This window comes from Montipora capricornis, chromosome 6 (assembly GCF_036669925.1).
Source record: "Montipora capricornis isolate CH-2021 chromosome 6, ASM3666992v2, whole genome shotgun sequence".
Classification (NCBI taxonomy): domain Eukaryota; kingdom Metazoa; phylum Cnidaria; class Anthozoa; order Scleractinia; family Acroporidae; genus Montipora; species Montipora capricornis.
Genome location: NC_090888.1, coordinates 4,074,137 through 4,095,897, shown reverse-complemented (window position 1 = coordinate 4,095,897; position 21,761 = coordinate 4,074,137). Strand labels below are relative to the sequence as shown.

Sequence of the window (21,761 nt, the reverse complement as noted above, 5' to 3'; positions counted from 1 at the left end):
AATTCACAGGAATTGTCTATTTAAGAAATAGAGGACGTTTTCCGTGTTTCCATAGCCTCATCTTAACATGACGGGGAGTTGCGAGAATTCGCCGGAGATAGTTCTGCAATCCCGAGACGCAGTCGAGAATTCTCCCAACTCCCCCGAGTGTTAAGATGAGGCTATGGAAACAAGGAAAAAAGTCCTCTATTGCTTTTATAAAATGTTTCAAAATGTGGACAGTAACATAATGTAAGTGTGGTAGCCATTTATGAACAAAGTGGTTTATTCACCTCAGTGTCGGTCAAATGTCCATCACTAGCAACCTCCACTTCGGTGAATAGCTTTCATTTGTTAAATTTACGACCTCGGCCATTGTGTCTCTAGCTTTCTGATCGGTTCTCTCGATTCTGCAATTCTAGCTTTTTCATTGGTTCACTGGATCTCGGTTACTTAACAATTATTCCATGAGCGCGCGTCGGATATGAGATGATCATCTCATATCCAACAAGCGCGAGTGGAATAATTGTTTTATTAAAAACGCCCCCAAAATATAGGAAACTAGACTTCAATAAAAATAAAAAGGCCCAAAAACTCATGCATATGCTTGCCGTGTTTGTAGATCATGGTATAATGGCTCATAACCCATGATGGCTTAGCCAATCAAAACTCTCGAATTGCATTATCCAGTGATCCAGTTTTTAATAACAGCCATTATACCTGCGTTTGACCTTTTATGGAAATGAATGCGGCAAATGTCGCGGAGCATAAAATCACTTTCCGGTCGTAAATATAATTTAGCAAAACCGAAGGTTGAGAATTAATAAAACAATTATTGTTAGATGCGAGATTAGCCAACTCGGCGCTACGCGCCTCGTTGACTATTCAACGCGGGCTCATGGAATAACTGTTAACTAATTAAAAATTAGACCCGTAGCCCTAGCCCTTGAGGGCGAAGGGTCTAATTGTTTTAGTATCACCCAACTAGTCGGACAGAAAAGGCAACAATAATTTTAACTAGCAAATGCAAGTTGAAAAAATATTTATTTGGGAATAAAACGAAAGAAAGTGTCACGCTTTTCGCTACTCGAGGACTATTACTAATAGTCCTCTAGTAGCGTAGCTAATCAAAATGCAGGATTTGCATTAGTCCACTAGTTGGGTGATACGAACACAGCTTATTGAGGGGAGTTAAACATTTTCCTTCAATGCAATTCAATTTTATCCAAGGTCAAAAAAAGTTTTCGTAAAACTAAAGTAGGAAGAATACATACAAAGCTGTTGCCATTTAGAAACAAATTCTTTATTTTAGTTCTACAAATGATTTTATGTACAATCAATATACGTAAGTAGTCGTCCAACAACCTCCAGATTTGACTGATAGTGCGAAAATTTACTTCTTCTTTCTTGCAAACGGGCCTTCAAAGTGATGCTCGAAAAGCCCACACAAACAAGGCAACATTCTTGGGGAAGAAAATGTTTCTTGGCGAAAAGCAGAAATGTTTCAGAATCTCAGTATTTCAGACCAATTTTATTTCCCGACAAAACTTTTCCCGTCCGTTTTCTCGCTGCGAGAAACAATTCGGGAGACATTGTTCTCTTTACAATTTCGTCTCTTGCCCAGTTGCAAGGGATTTTTATGCTTGAGGTTCAAAACACACCAATACTCAATCTCGTAGACATATCTCTTTGTTGTTTTACTGCCAGCAGGAAAATAGTACCCCTTAAAATTTAAGAGTGAATCCGACAACAGCTGCAGAGCCCTTCTTTGAAGCCGGCATTCTGAAGCCTTCGCTCCCATTCCCGCTGTCTCCTTCATCAGCCTTGAAAAAAGAGAAAATAAAATCGCTGTTTGAGTAACCTCGTCACCAAGATAACTCGGCTGCACCCCACTCTCCCGACTGACCAGTTTTGCAAACATTGCCCCTCCCTCCGGGGCTTGGGGGCTGTGTTCCACATCCTTTTTCTTTGGCCGTTTCATCATCTCGCTCTTAGCGGGCCATGTTGGAAACATCGAGGGATCCACTGGTAATGGCGATTCCTATAAGACAACACAGAAAGCCAAAGTTGTTCGCAACGAGGAGCACTTCATTTTAAAGACGATAATGATTTTGAAATTGTTGCTTATATTTCCCTGGAGAAAAAGGGACTCTTTTGAAGACCTGGAGGAATACTCACAGCGAAATATTGATGCTTTAAAGCGTCCTCAGCAGTAATTCTTCGTCCGGGGTCATAGGTCAAAAACCTGACGCGCAAACAAATAAGAAAAAAAAACCATTTTAGCCAAAGCTTAAAGTAATTCACCAAAAGCGGTATGGAATCTAAATTAAAAACAGCTGCAAATATCAAAATAAACAAGCACAATTAATTTCAGTTCATATGTTTATTTACCTTCGGATTTTAGAGTAGCTTAGTGTAACTAGTATCTGCGAGCATTAACCCTCCCAAGCATGATACACCACAGAGGACAAATCACAACACCGGGAACTACATGCCCTACACTTTGCCAATAGTGTGTGGGTCTTTTCACGCCCCAAAAGGATTTATGAACATTGAAGGGTTGTGAGACGGGGCCTACAGTTTATCGTCTTTATCCGAGAAGACTAGCGAGTCTAACCATTTGTAGATGTCATTACAAAGACAGCACTTTCTCCTCATATTTTAAGACCCTGAGTGTTGTTCTGGTCTGAGTCGAACTCACGACCTCCCGCATGGCAGCCCGGTGCTCAACCAACTGGGCCAAAGGGGCGCGGTTAAAGACAAAAAAAAAAAGAATTTTGAAAACAAAAGGATTAGATTGCTGAGATGCCACTCTTGTTGAAATTTAATGAACGCAAATTTCAAAGTTACGACTTAAGACCTAACGTTAATGTTTCGATACTCTTGCCTTGTGCCGGTCTTCATCAAGGGTTATTTCAAGCAATAGTAAGTCTCGTTTCACATCTGAAAAGGTGTCAACTGAAAGAGGAGCAGAGTTGACGCAACTGTAGAAGCAATTGCCTTCGACAAATCTTTCCCGGGTTCGATTACTGCGTTATATGCTGGTCAATTTGAGTTTTTTTGACTCTCCTCTCTACTGTGAGAGGTTTTCCTCCGAGCTATCCGATTTTCCCCTCTTATTAAAACCCCACATTTGAATTAATCGGCTCAGCTTAACTTGGTTTGCAGTGTCCAATACTAGTTTTGAGACCATTTCTGCGCAGCCATAGACCGTATTCGTAAATGGAGGCCAAGAAATTTTTTCTTTTGTCTTTGTGCTAATCATCCTAACTAGCCTCACTTTGGAGCAAAAATTCTTCTGAATTTGATCGTGCTAACGAGGCTCGTGAGGATGATTAGCATAAAGACAAAAGAATAACTACTTAGCCGCCATTAATGATTATGGTCTATATGAGCTTAAAACTAAAAGAAAGGGGCGATGATCAGATACTCAGAAAAAAAAAATTCCGAGGGCTTCATTGCTGAAGTCGAATCGCTGACCTTCCGATTACTACTAGTTCGGAACTAAAAGTAATGTTCGGATGCTCAGCCAATGAGCTGATTGCTTAAATTACCCAGCTAAGTGCAAGGACCACTTCTCTCAATTTCGACAGAAACCCGCACTTCAAAAATATACATGATTTCATCAAGGCCTTTCACAGGTACTCACGAGTCCACCAAATCAACCTCAGGCTTCCCAACTGAGCAGCTTCACAGTTCAGCTGGTAGAGCATAATGCATCGGCATCGCAGAGGTCATGGGTTCCATTCCCGCTGAAGCCACCTGTAGCTTTCAGGCCCCAGGTGTTCATAAGGTGGATAACGCTATCCACCGGATAAATCACTATCCATTGGATAGAGTGGTTTTCAATTGAGTGTCGAAAGTAATTAGCGAATTGCTTTGGTTTTGCAGTTCTTCACTCAGTGATTGGTTCAAAGTTCTCGCTCCACTTTTTCAACCAATCACAAGTGAAACCAAAACCAATCGTGGCTCGCGCGTGCACATTTTCCCGCGCTTTGTGTCGGCTACGTGTAATTACTTCGAGTTTTTGATTGGTTTACTGGATTGTCTCTGTCCTTTTTGATTGGCCAAAGTAATTACTTTGGTTTTGGTTTTACGACACTCATTTTAAAAACCGCTCTAGTGCAATTGATTTCGCTATTACTTATCCACTGGATAGTGATTTATCCGACGGATAGCGCTATCCATCGTTTGAACAACTGGGGCCAGGTGTCTATAAGCGACAATTGCTTAAATTGTCCAGCGAAGTGTGCGAGGATCACTCTGAATTTCGACTGAGCTCATTGTAAGTCAGAGTCCCTTGGCTCACCTGTTTAACAAATCAAAGCCTTTGTCCGTTAAATGAGCTCCAAACTTGTTTCTAAGATTGTTGTAGGGATATTCTGTGAAAGTCATCTGAAAGTTAAGAGAGGGAATGCATTTGCCATTTTGGTCAATTACACAATGATATATGCACATAGCAACAAAGACAACTGCGATTTACGAATCAACCGCCAGGAGGGAGAGCAGGACCGAGCTGCTCAAATGCCAAATGACTTTATCCAGTGGATAATTAAACATTAAGATGATAAAAACACTTCATATTAAACGATGGCCAAGACTTTCGTACACGACGTACTTACTTACATGTGCTAAGAATATGGATATTCAAAGTTACTTGGACAACGACTGAAATCTTTGCGCAGACTGAAACTGTTGGATGGTAATAATAATAATAATAATAATAATAATAATAATAATAATAATAATAATATCGCTTTGATGATCCATACGATGTTTTTGAAATTCATATTTAATCAATACATGTTTCGGATGAAACATCATCCATCGTCAGTTGACAAATGAGAAATAAACTAAAGTTGAGCAATAAATAGTGTAACAAAGTGAGATATAACATGAATAATTAAGGATGAAGGCGAGAACAGAATAAAAACACCCAACCACGAAACAAAACAGAAAAAACCAAACTGTTTAGGCTAAGAAAAGAAACTAATTAGTATGAAAGGGATAAATTAAGATGTTTGACTTGGGAATTTAAAGATGGCTGCTCCCAAAGGATATGCATGGCTTCTTTGATTTTCAATTGGAAACGTGTGGAAGCAGAGTCGAGGATTTTAAAACAGTATTCTGAACACCGGGAGCGACAATTTTCAGAACCTCTCAAGTGCTTAAATATGTGGGAATGTTTGTCGGAGGCGAGATGTTCACGGATGCGAGTGGCGAAATGTCTATTGGTTTCACCAATATAACAGGCATTACAGCCTGCACATGAAAACTTGTAAATGACTCGCGATCGTAAGCCCGCAGGGATAGGATCCTTCGCCCCAAATAATAATAATAATAACAATAATAATAATAATAATACTAATAATAATAATAATAAACAACAACAACAACAACTATAATAATTATCTAGACGAATTGCAGATGAAATGTCTGTCTTGGGCGGATAATTCTTCTTAGACGAGTTATTCGTCTCCATTGTAAATTTGGCCATCGATTGATTGATTTATTTATTAAAAGAACGACTTCCGTGGCAGTTATATACAGCATTTACTTACAATTACCTTACCAAAAATTATATTACGATAACAACAGCTACAGCAGTTACACACACTAACAAACACTCAACTAACAAGTGAACTAACACCAGTACGGCATACGAAAAGGCTTCATGCAGTGATCAGTTCAAGATTTTACTGTAACACCAGACAACTTTTAGCTGTCAATGGGGAACTCCTTGGGGGCGATCGGGTCAATCTCACCTTTTTAACTGCTGGAAGCTCTGAGTACGACGGTGGTCCAGGCCAGATTTTATCACTAGGAGTACCAAGGTCCTAACAAAATAAATAGCCCATGTCAAGTGTTTTGCTCCACAATTGCAACGGCAATCGATATCCTTATCTAAAGGATAAGCTGACTACTCAACGACGAGTTACAAGAAGTGGCTAAGCAGACCCTCCTCCATTCATTCCTCCCAAACATTAGGCCACGAAACAGCGAAGCGCCGAAACACCTTGTATGACCCCACCATAAATTGAATACTAACCGATAAAGGTTGGATTTTGAGATTAAATATCGTTTTACGTCTAAAAACGTTATTGATCCTAATCCCAATCTTAATCCTAATCTTGATCTCAATTAACTAGAATCACAAAATCCAAACTTTGTCGGGTAGTATTCAATGTATGGTGGGGACATACACGGTGTTTTGAGGTGTTTCGTTTCGGTATTTCGCTGTTTCGTGGTTTAGTGATGTCACCATTATGTATCTACATGAGGTTGCCTTGGCAAAGTAGCCTGCAAGGCTTTTTAATTTGGTAAGAATTATCGGCCAACATTTTGGATGACGAGATTAACAGAGGAACGGGACGAGTCATAAAATTGTAGGACGGCCTATTACAAAAGCGTCCGCCTGCCAAAAAATGCCTCCTGTGCAGGTTATTGGCAAAACTGAGAAATCACTTTCCTCCTACCAATGTTTCCAGGTTTTGTTTCCTAGACTCAGCGTTTAAATATAATACAACGTATGTGTAGGTTGAGTTTTCCGTTTTTCTATGCTCATCATTTTGAATGTTGTATCTGTTTTAATTTGATGTGACTTCCAGTATACTCCCATACTACAGCATTTACACTTATTTGATTATCACCATCAAAATCAATATCATTATAACTGAGTGTTTCCGCATGACGTCACGGCGGCCATCTTGGAGGAGTGAAACAAAGAAAGAGCGGCCATGTTGGAGGAGTGAAATATTCTTTTGGGAATTGAACTCCATTTTTATGCAAATTATTCCTTTTGTTTTAGTATGCAAATATTGTGGCTAGTCACATGAGCGGAAACACTCTATAGACCAATTTTGATATATTAAAATTCAGTCCGAAACATAAGGCATCATCTCGAGGCTCTGGGGAATAAACTCATACAAATCCTTATATTTATTCTTCAGAGCCTTTTGTTTCGGACTGAATTTTAATATATCGAAATTGGCCTATTATTAAGGGTTGGAAGTCTGCAACAGCAAAAAAAAAAATGTTTCAGTAGAAGAGCACTGATTTGCAAATGATATACAAAATAAGTGCTCTTAGCCCTTTCAATCCTTCCCTGCTAGAAGAGGTCTCTTTTCTTTTGCGTTCGCTGGGGCTGATGAGAACGGGAAAAGAGACTTCTGCAATGGGTCGAAATTCACTGTGTTGAGCATGCACAGCGGTTACTTAGCAACCAAATCCTCAGGCGATACTTCATGTTGTGTGGGCTCACTCAACAACAGCGGATTTACTGTAAAGGAATGTGTGGGACACAGTGGGCTCAAGTCACAGTCAGCAAACATATCTTGGGGCATGGAGTTTGAAGAGTGCCGTCCAAGGTTGTGAACGGCGGTTGGATCAAAGCGAGTTTTGACCCATGGCAGAAGTCTCTTTCCCGTGCTCATCAACGCAGCGAACGCAAAAGAAAAGAGACGTCTGCTAGCACTAAGCAGGGAATTTCATTCCAAATAATGCAATATATATGTTACTCTGTCTAATGCAAAAAGATTTTACCCGCTAATGACAGCCCCCTCAGGGCTTAAGGTGAAAGAGCTGGACCTGTAGATAAACAGGATTGCACTAAATCCAATATGTAATGATCAGTTAAACTTTCCCATCCGAAAAATATTCTTATTGTCTCATTACTTTTTTATGTGGCCTGCTTGATTCCTCATCTTTCTTTCATCTTGGGAAAGAATGACCAGAGCACGACCTGGTGTTTTACTTGCAATTTTATAATTATTTTAAACAAGAACACTTTTAATAGCTCAGGAGATTACTAGATTACCTTGAATATTCTGTTGATTTGATCAATCTCTGATTTGCCAGGAAACAGGGCCTTCATTGTCAGTAACTCGGCAAATACACATCCAACAGACCACAGATCAACAGGCGTAGAATATTCCTGAAGTAATAGTTAGATAAAAGCATAGATGGGCAAGTCACATAGCACGGCTATCAGATAATCGATGGACTATCAGAGCAACGGAGTGGACCCCAAGAGATGGGACTAGAAAACAGGGTAGTCCAAAAACACGATGGAGAGATGATCTCACCACACAGCTTGGACCTGCATGGTCAAGATTAGCTAACTAAAGGAAGGGGTTCCTCCACCAGGGGCCCGTTTCTTGAAAGTCCCGAAAAGCCATCTGTGAAATTGCCAACCGATTGTTTTGGAAACCCGATCTTTTGACATGTTTTCAAGGTAACAAAAAGAAAAATAACTGAGAGGTTTGACGAATTAAATTTTCTCCGTTCTTGAGATACAAAGGGAATTGTGACACCCGAAAATGGCCCGTAAAGTTTCCGGACGTTCGAGAAACGGGCCCCAGGAGTGAATTTAGCCCTGGTGATGATGATGATGATGATGATGATGATGATGATGAATAGCTTGAAATTAATCTACATGTACAAATGCCTCAATGACGAGAACTAAAACATGATGTAGATGTGATTAAGTTTAAACCCATTTAATCATGAGAGCGAGACTTAACAACATATTTTACTTTGTCTAACTCAACGATTTCACTCGTCAACTGGGAGAATCCTAGAAGCCTGAGGGGTCAATGGGTCAAGGAGCTGCGTGACCATAGCATTTCAAGTGAAATCTCCTGTAGAGTACTTTTCTGTGGCACTCTTTTCTATGTTATAAGTACTGCATGAGAGTATCGCATAATAAACAGCAGTAAATAACACAATAAAGAGTTCTGAGTCTTCAGGAAAACATTCAGTGTAGAACCACCCAAATGAAAGCTACTGAGCTGTACCAGAAACCCATAAGGGTTGAAATGTGTAACAGCCCCTTGTGTGCTGGGAAACAAGCTTCTGAATATTCAATTTGCTGAGTACCATATTTGGAACAACAAGAGAGAGGGGTTTCCAATATGGTACTTAGCACTGAAACATTCAACCAATCAGTTCGCACTGAATATTCGGAAGCTGTGAACGCGCATTACACGTTTCAACCCTTATGGGTTTCTGGCAGTGCTTAATTACATATATGTGTTGCTGTTCACTACATTATAAACATGTGATCCAAAGTTTGAAATTAATACGTTGGTGCGAAATTGGAAATCTACTGAGCAGTACCTTTCACAAGCATAGTGTAAAAGCAATCCAAGTCTTTGGGTGTGTGGATTAAACACTAGATTGTTACCATTAAAAAGAAGCTACTTATCAGTACATCAGTACATGTACCTTTGCGAGGCATTATTCTTCTAATGTGTGGTAGTCCTATGAGAAGTTACCAACATCCTGTTTAAATTGTGCACCTTACCTTAGTTCCAAGTAACAGTTCAGGGGCTCTATACCAAAGGGTAACTACAATTGGGGTGTAGTTCTTCAGAGGAGATCCGTACTCTCTTGCAAGTCCAAAATCACCAACCTAAGAAAAATGAAATGAAAAATAGCAGCGAATAGTTGAAATATTGCCATTCAAATGAACTTCAAATGAACTCTTGCATGCGGTGAAATTCATGGAACACCAGTTCTCATCTGTTCACTTAAGGTAAGCACTGTTGGGTGGGGCTGATAACTGGATAAGTGACCATCTTAGATACACCATAATGGTGACACTTGCAGGAAGTCAGGCTGGGTTAACAGTCATTGACAATGACCCACCTCTTCAACTGGGGTCAAAACCCAGGCCTCAGCCATAACGTACCTTGGACAGTTGATCTCAACTGGACTCGTTAGGTTTTTCATCATCATCATTATTGATCCCAAGCTAATGACATCAAATTTTGGTCCTGTGGTCCAGTGATATGGAACATATGATATAGCAGCAAAATGGCTGGCATGCACCATACAATACTTTTGCCCAATCTTGTTGAGTTGAGCCCAACTAATCCAGTCACCTTACAGCAACAACGGTGACAAGCGAGCCTCGTTATTTTTTCATTAATAATTAAGACCCCACAACTTCTCATTTTTAGCAGGAGTTTGCATAATTTATAATAATTATGACAGCCTAACCTTGAGAATTCCTTTATTACTGAGGAGCAAATTGGAGGCTTTAATATCACGGTGAAGTATCCAGTTGTCATGAAGATGGGCCACTGCACGCAGAAGCTGAATCATGAGTGTCTTAATCTCACCTAGAGAAAAATTTAATAAAAATTAACAGTGACAAAAAAATTATTCTTACTAGTGGAGGACTTTTAGGTTTTAACAAGGCTGAGAGATCAGGCAGACCGACTGCATCAATTGCTTCATAATAACCAGTAAGCGATCTTTTGCTTACTAGAAAAAAGAACACATTAACTGCACCACTCACCTATCCTAAAGCCCTGTGTCATGTGCTCCATAAGAACTTTCAGATCATGTTCAACATAGTCCATAACTATGTAGATCTTATCCATGTTGCTGCCAACAACTATTTCCTGACAAAACAAATTATAGACTTTCAATAATTTAAAAGGTAATTCTGTCATTGAAGCCTTGTAGCCAAATACATACAGTACGATCATGAGGCCGCATTTAAACCTATAAATTCATTGGATCAAAAAAGGGCATGCAGTTTTATAATAATTTTGTGTTTCCCCGTAAAATCCATGAAGACATTGTTTTCAATTTACAGTATATTGTTTTCCACACCAATCCTAAATGCTACAGGCCACAAAATGACCCCTTGCCCTTCTCTCCAACTTTGAAGTCACTTGTGCCAAGGAATACAGACAACAAGTATCGCACTGTGCCCTGAATTCTTCTGCTCAAGAAAACAAAAATAGCCCACCCTACGCTAAAAATGTTGCTAAACTTAACGCTTACTCTCTTGTTGAAAATAAGCTGTAAATACTTAGCCTTTAACCTTAAGCCCGAGAAGCGAATACATTTTTCTGGCCATGCAAGAATAGGGCAAGCACAAAAAATATTGGAGTGGGGAGGAGAGGAGAGGAGAGGAAAATGAAACATGTTTCCTTCCCCTTCTTGTCTTGCCCCATTTTTTTGCAGGGCCAAAACACTAAAAATCTTCCATGTTCCCCCACGGAGATGCTTGATATGCAGGCTACCTTAAATCAGGCACTGATCCTGATGGATATGAAAATTAGTCATGCATCTACTCCTTAAAATTAATGCATTAAATTTTTTCAAGCGCATTAATAATAATTCAGTTGTTTTAATTGTTTTAATAGCATACAGAAAAGCTTCCCTTTTAAATTGGACAAATTTGAGTACATTTTTAATAAAAGGGAACCACAGGAATTATGAAGAACAAAATTATTACTGAAGGACCAATCAATGACTCTTGTTTTGCAAAAGCAGAGTTTAAGTTTAACTTGTCCAACATACATGTACAGTTCACAAGATAGTTCACAAGACAGTTCACAAGACACCTACCCTGACTGTCACTATGTTTGGATGCTGTGCTTTGAGAAGAGTGTTGATTTCACGTAAAGATGTGATTGGAAATCCTTCTTTTTCCCTCTCCATTTTTAACTTCTTTAATGCCACAATATCCCCTTCAAAAGAGAAGATTCCAGTGAAACATCAGACAAAGAATACTGCAGTGTCACATGGTGCAGATGAGAGAGCAAAAAAGTATGGCACCCTTGGTTAGCTTCACATTCATTATTGTTCATTCATTACTCGTGTCTTCGGAACAACAAATCAAGACAAATAAATTAAAACAGTCCAGTATTGGATTGAGCTTTCATGTGATATTAAAAAATCAGCAAGCCCTTGACTCTGAGTTACAAACTCACACAAAATACTGTCTTCAAATTGTTGTGACACATAATGGTTATTAAAAAAAAATGGATAGCCTGCGTTGCAGGCATTCAAAGGGGAAGGGAAAGAAAAAGATACAACCAGTGGAAGAACGAGGAAGGCACGTGAGGAAGGAGGGAACGCCTGAAAGGAGGCTATTGTTCTTCTCCATTCAACCCCCTAATTAATATGCATACATAAATCTCTAACAGCCAAATGACATCCAATCACAAAACGTTTACGGGAAAAAATGCGCCACCCACGAATGTTGTTTACCATACCTTTTTTTCCCAAAAAAAATCTTATGGCACAGAGGGGCTTATATTTTTCAAAGGCCCTTTTTGAGGGACTTATTTTCGGAGGGGTTTATCTACGGAGGGAAATTTGCCTTTCCAAATTGAGTTGGCTAGCCCTATAGGAAGTAAACTTACCGTTTTTGCCTTGTTTTACTTTTTATTTGAGGGCACTTTTCCAAGTACAAGCTCCTGGGGGAGGGGCAGTTTAACTGACGGTTTTTTTCCTTGACCGCTTTGGAGGGCTTATATTTGGAGGGGCTTAGTTTCGGAATTTTACAGCAGTACTAAACCAAAACACGGCCGCCCAAAAAAGGGGTAATCCTTCAATGGCACGTGTCAAGTTTGTGAAAGGAGTTTACTGGTGGAGTATGGCTCAACCAAATCTTTTGTGAATTTGTTCAGACCATCACCGAGGAAGAATTCGTTTGGTGTTATATTCGCTGAACGATTAACAAATGTAAAATATTTTGAAAATTCTTCACAACCTGTTTGCAACATGTGTGTAAGAAAAATTAAACACTGTTGCAATAATTTTGAAATTTGCATCAGATCAAAGAGAATGTTGGCGAGAGATTGTTTTCGTGAGATATCGTGACCTTGAATTCAACCAATTGGAGCAGGCGATTATGTTTGCGGTTTACACAAATTTAATTCCAGCTGATCACGAATCTGAGCGCAAAAAAAACGGAAATTTAAGCAATAGCATCCCTTGCAGACATTCCCTTCCCTTCTTCCTTGCACGCCCAGCCTGCGTCACAGACAGACTAAATCACCGGTATAGTCAGACTGCGCAAAAACTCCAAAAAGCTTGTTCAGAGTTTACAGAGATTTCTGTATCCCTTTCTGATTGGATAGATTCTTTCGCGCTTTGTGCTTTGACGCTCCCTTACTTGACAAGTCACGCATCTGTTGTTTGGATGACAGAAAAAGTGCTTTGCATTAATTTTCAACAACCAAAAGGTCAAAACTGAAAAGGCGATGTTTAATTATTTTGTTTATTGCAATTTATGTTGTCACATTTTAGAAAAGAATCATGAAAGGGAATTGCTTGCAAAGAGATGGGAACACTTCAACACAGATCACAAACAAATAGAAATCAAAGATCTGACGTAGCATGTGCGGATCCCACCACGCAGCAACCAATCAGAAGCAACATGACACCACAAACTAATTACCATTACTGGTTGCGGGTTTAGTTTTTTCGTGCTACCTGTAGATTGGCTTTTTTACTTGAACCACAATAACGTTTCATATATATTTCTAGTGTTCACAGTTTTTGGATCATCACACAGTAACAAATATATTTTCACATACAAGAAATTCCCACCGCAAGTTTTCCCGCTCAGATAGGAGACAATCAATTTAAACTGATCTTTTAGGGCTTTGAAATCTCTTTCCAACCTTTCACTGAAAGGATTACGTGATTTGATGAGTGAATAATGTCCAATAATTACTAAAGAAAGCGAAAGATTCTAGCCAATCGGACAGGGGTACAGAAATCCCTTAAAACTGCGAGACCTCAGAACAAGCTTTTGGAAGCCGTTGCACAGATGGACTACCGTATATCTAGGTTTTGACCTAGGTTTCGAGTTACTTGTAAGTCCGGCTGCGCGCTGGCTATGCATGCTCTTCTCGTTCTTTGTGCCGGTTCTCCCTTTCCTTTCCTTTCCTTTCCTTTCCCCTTCAAATGCCTGCAAAACAGACTAAATTACGGAAAAAGAGAAAGCACAACCAAAAAAAATCAAAGCAGACCTGTCCGCTTATCTTTAGCTCTGTAAACCACTCCATAAGTTCCTTCTTCAATTCTGTTCAGCCACTGAAACTCTTCAACATTTCTACAGCCACGAACAGCTGGGTAATATGGCGGCAGCTTAGGCTTGGTTTCTTTCTCCTTTTCCTTCTCTCTGTCAGAAAGGTGGTCTTGTTTCAGCTCAGAATCAGAGTATGCTGTTCTTTTTTCGTCCTCAGAGCTGCTTTCCTCATGGTCGCTGTCAACAATTTCATTAGAGAACTGGCGCTTTTCACGCTCTGTTAGAATCAGAGAGGGACCATCCCCTTTCTTGGGTTTATTAGATATTGAGTCATCCCTCCCAACTCTACTATCCTTGCTTGATTTGTCTGAGGTAGATGACTTTTTCCGACTCCCACTGTGGTCCTTTCGTTCTTTGTCTTTAACGTCATCTCTTGTGGCTCTGTCAGGAGATTTTCTCTTTGAAGGATCCTTCCTGGAATGCTTTTTATCTCGGTCATTTTCATTTTCAAAATACTTCCCACCTCTTGAGCTTGATTTGTCTGCTTTGCTTCTTGAAATATCCTCTTTCAGGTTGCCACTCAACTTGTGCTTACTACGAACTCCCTTTTCTTTACCATCAATTTTATCCCCAGATCTGCTTTTCTCCCGTCCTCTACTACTCTTACTTTCAATTTGAGAATACCTTTTTTCTTCATAACGTTCATATTTTGAATCCATTTTTTCCTTGTCAGAAACTTTCCTTAGTTTTTCTCTAGCATCTGAGGACTTGTGTTGTTGCCTCCAATCTGATCTTTCATCTCTACGTCGCTCTATTTTTGTTCTCTCTCTATACTTTTCATCGACTGGCCTTTGCCGTTTAAGTAGTTTTAATTCTGAATGGATGTCCTCAGATTCAAATTCCTCTTCTTTTCTCCTTTCGACAACTTCTTCAATCCTTTTCACCTCCTTCGGCCTTACTTGCTCTTCTTCGCTTTCCTCTGACATTTCACTCTCGCTTTCCTCACTTTCTTCTTCACTGATGTCTTCTTCTTCGTCATCATCTTCTTCACTAGAACTTTCTTCATTATCTTGCACTTTCTCCTTTCTAATGACTTCCCCTTTTTGGTCTCCTCCTTTCTTGATGTCCACTACTTTGTGTGGTTTGTCTTTGACATTATTTTCTTTCTTAAGAACTTCAACTTTATCATCTTCATCAGTATCATCTTCCTCGTCATCATCTTCATCTTCATCTTCATCACTGCTTTCCTCACTATCAGACTCACTGTTGCTGTTCTCTTTCATGTCCTTGACTTGTGGCTCAACACTCTTCACTCTCTTTGTAGCAGCTGTTATCTCAGCTTCATTCCCACTCTCTTCCTCATCACTGGATTCTTCTGTTTCTGTTTCCCTTTTGGCCGTCAGCATCAAGCCTGTAGATACCAGAACAAGAACAAATTAATGGTCAACTAGCAGATCATATTCCTCCAACGATGAATGACAAACCTGAACAACAAAATTGCGTTACCAGAGTTTTTACAACTTGAAAATTATCTCTTTCAAACCCAAGACTAGACTATTTCGAATACAGCTTTAGTTAGATGGTACTCTTCTACAGCATAATCTTCCTGAGGAATTACGTTCAGTAAATTACTAATAGGTCTCTTCAGGAAAAGAATTTATAGATGCTTTTCTGTGCAGTGCTCCCACGTGGCAATAATTGAGTATAAAACCAGTCGTAGAGAATATTATTGTTGTGTAAAATCCACGTAGGCCAGATATTTTAAGCCTTTAATTGGAAAATCATAGCAATGGAAATGAGCACCTCTGATCTTACATGTAAGTACATTTTACAATCCCCAATTCCTTCCCAAGTCAATTAAGCATACTCTTTCCCTTTAAGGGCTACTTTGACTAAGTTTTTGTTCCAAAAATACACTGTACCTCTATTTGCTTCAGCAGGGTCCTTATTTTTGGGCTTCTCTGCTTTTCCAGGATCTTCAAGAGATGAAGAGTCGTTTTTCTGAAGTTCAACATCTTTCAATTTTTGTTCTGAATCTAACACATGGTCTCTGAGTTCCTCTTGTTTGGGTCTTTCAGTGCTATCAGCAACCTCCGAAGATGAAAATCTCTGTTGCTTGTAACTCTTTCTCTTTTCCGAATCTGACAAACCATCACTACTGTTATCTGTCGCTCCTTCCTTCTTATGACGTTTGGAGGTTGAATGTCTTCTTAGTTTGTCGTCTCCTTTGCTTTCAGCATCTGAAAGATCACTAAAGATTTCTCCTTCTTCCTCTTCCCTGGTTTTTCTTCCCCCTTTTACTCTTCCAGCTGGACCAACTACATCCTGACATAGTTGTCCTTTAAGTTTTCCAGGGGTGTCACTTGTGGATGACGCTTAGTAAAGACAAAACAATAATAATTATTGCAACATCAAAGAACAATCCTTTCATACAGTATGATGTTGTTAAAATGTTTCCTTGGTCAAAAATTTTTCAGACTAGCTTGTTTTTTTGCTTGCCTCTGTCTTATAGACAAGAAAGTCTCTGTTTATGAGCCAGATGGCCCATCAGGCCGGCGCTTATCTCCGGTTTCCGTAGCATGAAGCGACTAGGAGTATTTCTACTCCCCCTGGATGGGATGCTAGTCCATCGCTGGGTTACCCCAAGCATTTTGCCGGTACCCATTTATACACCTGGGTGGAGAGAGGCACTGTGAGAGTAAAGTGTCTTGCCCGAGAACACAACACAATGTCCCCGGCCAGGACCCGAACCCGGACCACTCGATCTGGAGTCGGATCAAAAATGCTAATAATATAGTGACCAACCTCCTTGATGGGGGACTGGAAACTAAAGGACTTTTTTAGCTGTATGACCAGGGTTAAAATTTTGGGCCTTGATAAAGGATTTTTCAAAAAGATCTATCAGACAGTTACTCGGCTATTATCAAAATAGACGAAAATCAACATTTTTCGCATTATGAAAAAATTGTCTGACAAAATGATTTACCGGTAACTATTTATTTCTATACATGATTATTTTTTTCTCACTAAGAAAATAATGAAATTTTAAGGTGGAGTCATACAGCTAGTTTTTGAGAAAAAGGCCTTTGAAATGTCTAGTTTCCAGTCCACCTCAAGGAGCTCAGTCACTACATTTAGCACTATCCCCTGATTTGCATTAATTTATTTGTTTGGTAAAATTACATTTTATATCAATTGCAGTGACTAACATGTCAGAAAAGACATCCTGTTGCTTTAATTTCACAGATTTCAATATCTTGATCTTTTTCTTCGAAAAACTGTAGTAAGCCACCTTAACTCCTCACATATCTAGAATTTAAAGCTTTCCCACTTCCCCTCCCCTCCCCTCTCCCCCTTTCAATGTTGACTGTTTAAGTTTGCAACAATTTTTTTGTCTTGCTAGCAACACTGACAAGTGGGGGGTAGCCTTTTTTGGGGGGAAGGGGGGAGGGGAGCTGCAGTGTCAGAAATAATAGGTAAATTAATAATGCCCCAAGAGGGTGAAGTGTCTCCACTATTAAATGCAACTTGTTGTAGCTTGGTTAGTTCTTGCCAGTTGGTGTATATTAATTAATATGTCGCTAGTTCACAATATGCGATTCTCTGTTTCAGGAGCTCCAACCACTCAACTGTTTTGTGTGCAAAGATGCATTATACATAGTAGAAACAAACTGAAACTCTGATTTTAAAAAACCCTTCTCATCACAAGCAACTTTTAAATGTTTGCACTCATTAAAATCAAAACAATTCTCTATACATGTACTTAAATTTATCTGGATGCCTTCATTGGATAATACAGTTGTACAAACATCAGCTGACTGGGTTCAGTCAGAAAAACTATTGTTTCAACCTTGGATGTAAAAATTGTCACAACCAGACTATTTTATAAACAACAAATAAACAAGAAAATAATATTTAAAAAAACCAAAAACCAAGATACAGGAGGCTACCTGAGAATCTTGGAGCAACTTAAGAATCAGAATACCTCAATACTATTGTTTTCTTAAAGTGGCATCTTAAGAACAAGGCATTTCTATCCTTATGCAAATTAGTGGCCGGGACTATTCTTAACTACCGTAGTTATTCGGTTATAAGGCACACTCGGTTATAAGACGCACCCCAAACTTAGCAATTTAATTAAGCTAAGTTTTCAAACTGAAAATTACGCGAAAATACTCGGTTATAAGACGCACCAAAAAATTGAGAATTATCAAAAGGATGTGATGAATTTAAAAACAATTATCCTTACACAATTGGCATGCGAACTCTTTTTATTAACGTAAACAAAGTGAAAAAGGCACGCATTTAATGATATACGTAAAAACACAAGCTAAAGGTTCACACCTGAAATGATAAACATACAACGCATACACGTCCGACTTAATAAATAGTCAGAGTTTAGACTTCAGACTTCAAGTGAAAGCGAACAGCCCAAAAACTCCCACAGAAAGTCAGTCTGCTGAATATCAACACGCCACCAAGGACGCAAATTTCAGTGCACAAGAAAGCCTGGATGAACGAAGAAGGTAACTATGTTTTATCTCCACACTGTTTGTTCAGAGAAGAAACTTTTCATTCAAGCGACAAACACGATTCTCGGAATTCGAAACAAGGTTCGAACGATTGTATTTTTGTCATGGGTATCATGTTACTGAGCACGTGCTGTTAAGGACGTAAGCAAATTTCCATTTGTTTGCTTTTCTCTTGAAGTTCTTTAGTGTTGTAAAGGTCTCTAAAAGCACTTGTCTATTCTTTTTCAATAGACAACTAGTGTCCTTTTCTTGTGTTGTTTAAACTGCAAGTTCTTCTCAAATTGTGATCTTAAGATTTTGTTGCGCGAAAATACTTGGCTATAAGATGCACCCCAATTTTAGCACTAACTTGCCACCCAAAGACGGATTTTTCTTGAAAAAACCGTGCGCCTTATAACCGAATAACTATGGTACATGTTGCAGAGTTTAGCCAGAATCTTATGCTGAGTTAGACGAGTTGGAAAACAATCTCCACAAAACTGATTCAGTGGCAGAGCTCTAAGTCTCACGCACTGAGCGTGTCTCACACATTTCAATGCAATCTCACACTCTCACGCCGAAATAACCATTTCTCATGCATTGGCACTTTTCTTGAAGGTAACTCTACCTGTGAACCTTTAGAAGTACTCATGAATTCCGAATTCTTTCCTTCACTGGCACTGAACTTCGGTCAATGTTCAATCTGTTTCTGTGCAACGAATTTTCTTGTTTCTTCCGGACTTTCACCCGTTAATATATGAATTATAGGCTGATATGTTAGCTCAGGCTGATCATAATAACATGGGCTCTCTCTTATCAAGCAGCATGAAAGAAACAAAATACTAGACTTGACGGTGCATTTCCAGCGATTTGAGAAGTGCAAATTTCAAAAATTTTCCAGGGGAGCATGCCCCGAGACCTCCCCTATAATTTTTTGTCGCCTCCAGCACAAAAACAAAGGACATATGTGCCTTTGGTGCAATCTCCAGCAAGCATCTCACGTTTGGAAACTTAAAAGACTTGAGAGCTCTGCAGTGGCCTTTATTCAAGATTTGAAAATCCCAGATCTCTCAACCGATGATAGGGAAATCATAGAAAGACTCTTACACTGTACTTACATGTATGAGAAATGCAAAAAACAAGAATTAGATTTTTTCAGAATGACAAATCTGGAGGAGATGGGTTTACAGTTGAATTTTGACATGCCATTAGGGTCAGCGTGTCGCCCACAATTTGTTTCCTCAAAATTTCATGAAAATTACATGACGGGTGGTTTACATCACACTTAAAGTGCCCCTGTGATCCAAAAAAACCACTTCCTTTTTTCCTTCAGATTTTGAAAGTGTGTTTGCTTAACACCTGGCTGGCAAAATTTTGAGCTTTGATTTTTATCCAAAGGCCATTTCCGTTGAGGGTAAGGTTTGGATTTCACGGTCTGCCATTACTCATGTTCAAGCCTGACCGATTGGACCTCAGACGGTTGGATCCAGGGACAAGTGACGTCAGAGGCTCACTAGCTTAAAATTTCAGCGTGTGAACGCAGCTTATTATATATGCAAAGCATGAGTTTAAAAGTCTGAAAGCCCAAAACCCCCGTGCTGCATATTAATTCTGCGGCGTACACACGTATTGCATTCTTAAACTAGTGAGCCTTTGACGTCATTTTCTCCTCGATCCAGCTCTCTCAAGAACATAATGTTAGTAATGGCGGACCATTAAATAGGAAAATTACAGTTAAAATACAGGTGTCTTTTTGGAATCAAGGCTTAAAACGTGGGTCACTTAGAGTTTTAATAACATAGTTTTGAAATCCAAAGAAAAATATGAATTGATTTTTTGGTCACAGGGGCACTTTAAGAAAAATGAAGAACAACAAACATTTTATAAAAGCTAACCATTCTTGAACAAGTGCTTAGGCTTAAACAGTGTGTATCTGTGCTACAAACCCACAAATGGTCAACTTTGCGTTGAATGGGACGTTTTTCTCCGCTGGTTTTGGCTTTGGTGACGCGCTTTCCCTAGTGGCTTTTTTAATTTTGTACAAAAAGTCATGTAAGTTCTTTTTTGACCTAATTTAGGCCAGGACCTACTGGCAATTTTTAACGCCTCAAATGACGCAAGTGAACTTCGTATATCACAAGGAAAGGCCAACTTACTTGGAGACAAGCTCAGTGGTTCAGGGCTGAGCTGATAAATAATCTCGCTTTCAGCTGGTTGTGGAGATCCGTGCTTTGATGAAGTTGTCGATTCTTGCTTAGCAAAAGCTGAAGGATTTGCAAACTTTGAATTCGCGTCTGATGTTCCTTCTTTCCCCTCTTCGACAGCATCGTCGCCTTCAATGCGTCTCCGCTTATCTTTCAGAATTTCGTCGAGAGTTCGATCGTCTGGCTTACCAAAGGAACCAGAGTCCTCCAGCTCAATCACTTCCGAATCTGCAGGTCTTTTTCTGTGTGATTTGAGTGGGCTCGAAGACATAACAAATCGAAGATCCCAGAGTAAAGCAATATCCTAAAAAATGATCTCTACTCTTTGAAAAAAGAATGTCCTTGCACATCAATTAATTAAACTGGAGTTCGAGAAAACGCCGCCATCTTTCTCTTTTGTCTTCTCGTGTTCCAGGCCCTCTGGCCAAAGCGGGCGGACGCTAAGGCCCTGGTACATGTATCAAGGTATGCAATGCGTGCATATATGTACAACTTTCGATAACCCAAAATCTATCGACCTCGTTCTCAAAGGTTTTCCCCGCCAAGAGTAGGGCGGGCGGAAACGAGGTTGATTCGCAATAATGAAGGGCTGACGCTTGAAGTGTCTGTCATTTTAAGCCTTCAAACGACGCGTTTTCCTTTGTGTATGGGACTCCGTTACCACCAAAACTACAAGAGTTCGAAACAGTTCGACAAAACAAATTTGGTTCAAGTGTCGGTTGCGAGAAAGCACAGAAACTTTACAATTGATACAGTTAAGTACAAAAGCTTAAGCAACATTTTCTGGAATAGCATAGGATAAATGTAAAGAATCCAGCCAAAGCGAAAACGGAATACTATGAATGTCGAAACGAGACATTACTCAGTGGTAGAACTCTAAAGTCAAATTCGAAAAGTCTAGCTGTCCTTTTCAATATAGTATAGGGGAAAACCAAATGATTCAGCCAAAGGGGAAATAGGTTTTCTCCAGGAGCGCATGAGTAGGAGCCTCCAAATGCATTATATCCTTGAGTCAACCTTTGCGCGCATCTTTCTATTTTTAGAACTAAACCTTCAGCAGGAAACTCACATTTTTACAACAATTTACATCAATTTGCACAATTTGCATACATTGTTTGTGCTATTTTTTGTCTTTGTTCCACAATAACTTTATTCTGAGTGGCCATTTTAAACAGTGTGTACAGAGCCGAACAACTCGTGGCGTTCTAATAATTGAAAGATACGAGCAAAGGTTGACTCATAGGGCTACTGATGCGCTCCTGGTTTTCTCTCATTGTTCAAACA

At 39.5% G+C, this 21,761-nt stretch overlaps 1 protein-coding gene across 1 annotated transcript; it reads right to left on the bottom strand.

Annotated features, from left to right (window-relative positions):
• Positions 1 to 1,260: 1,260 nt before the first annotated feature.
• On the bottom strand, positions 1,261 to 20,902 carry LOC138051325 (cyclin-dependent kinase 11B-like). Its single transcript, XM_068897515.1, has 13 exons — positions 20,430 to 20,902; positions 15,685 to 16,137; positions 13,764 to 15,173; positions 11,347 to 11,468; positions 10,283 to 10,388; positions 9,982 to 10,103; positions 9,284 to 9,391; positions 7,796 to 7,912; positions 5,745 to 5,816; positions 4,289 to 4,374; positions 2,158 to 2,224; positions 1,886 to 2,020; positions 1,261 to 1,802 (listed from the first exon to the last, which is right to left on the bottom strand). Exons 1-13 carry the CDS (start codon positions 20,746 to 20,748, stop codon positions 1,704 to 1,706), a joined length of 3,216 nt encoding a protein of 1,071 aa, XP_068753616.1. The 5' UTR covers positions 20,749 to 20,902; the 3' UTR covers positions 1,261 to 1,703.
• Between the last annotated feature and the right edge of the window lie 859 nt (positions 20,903 to 21,761).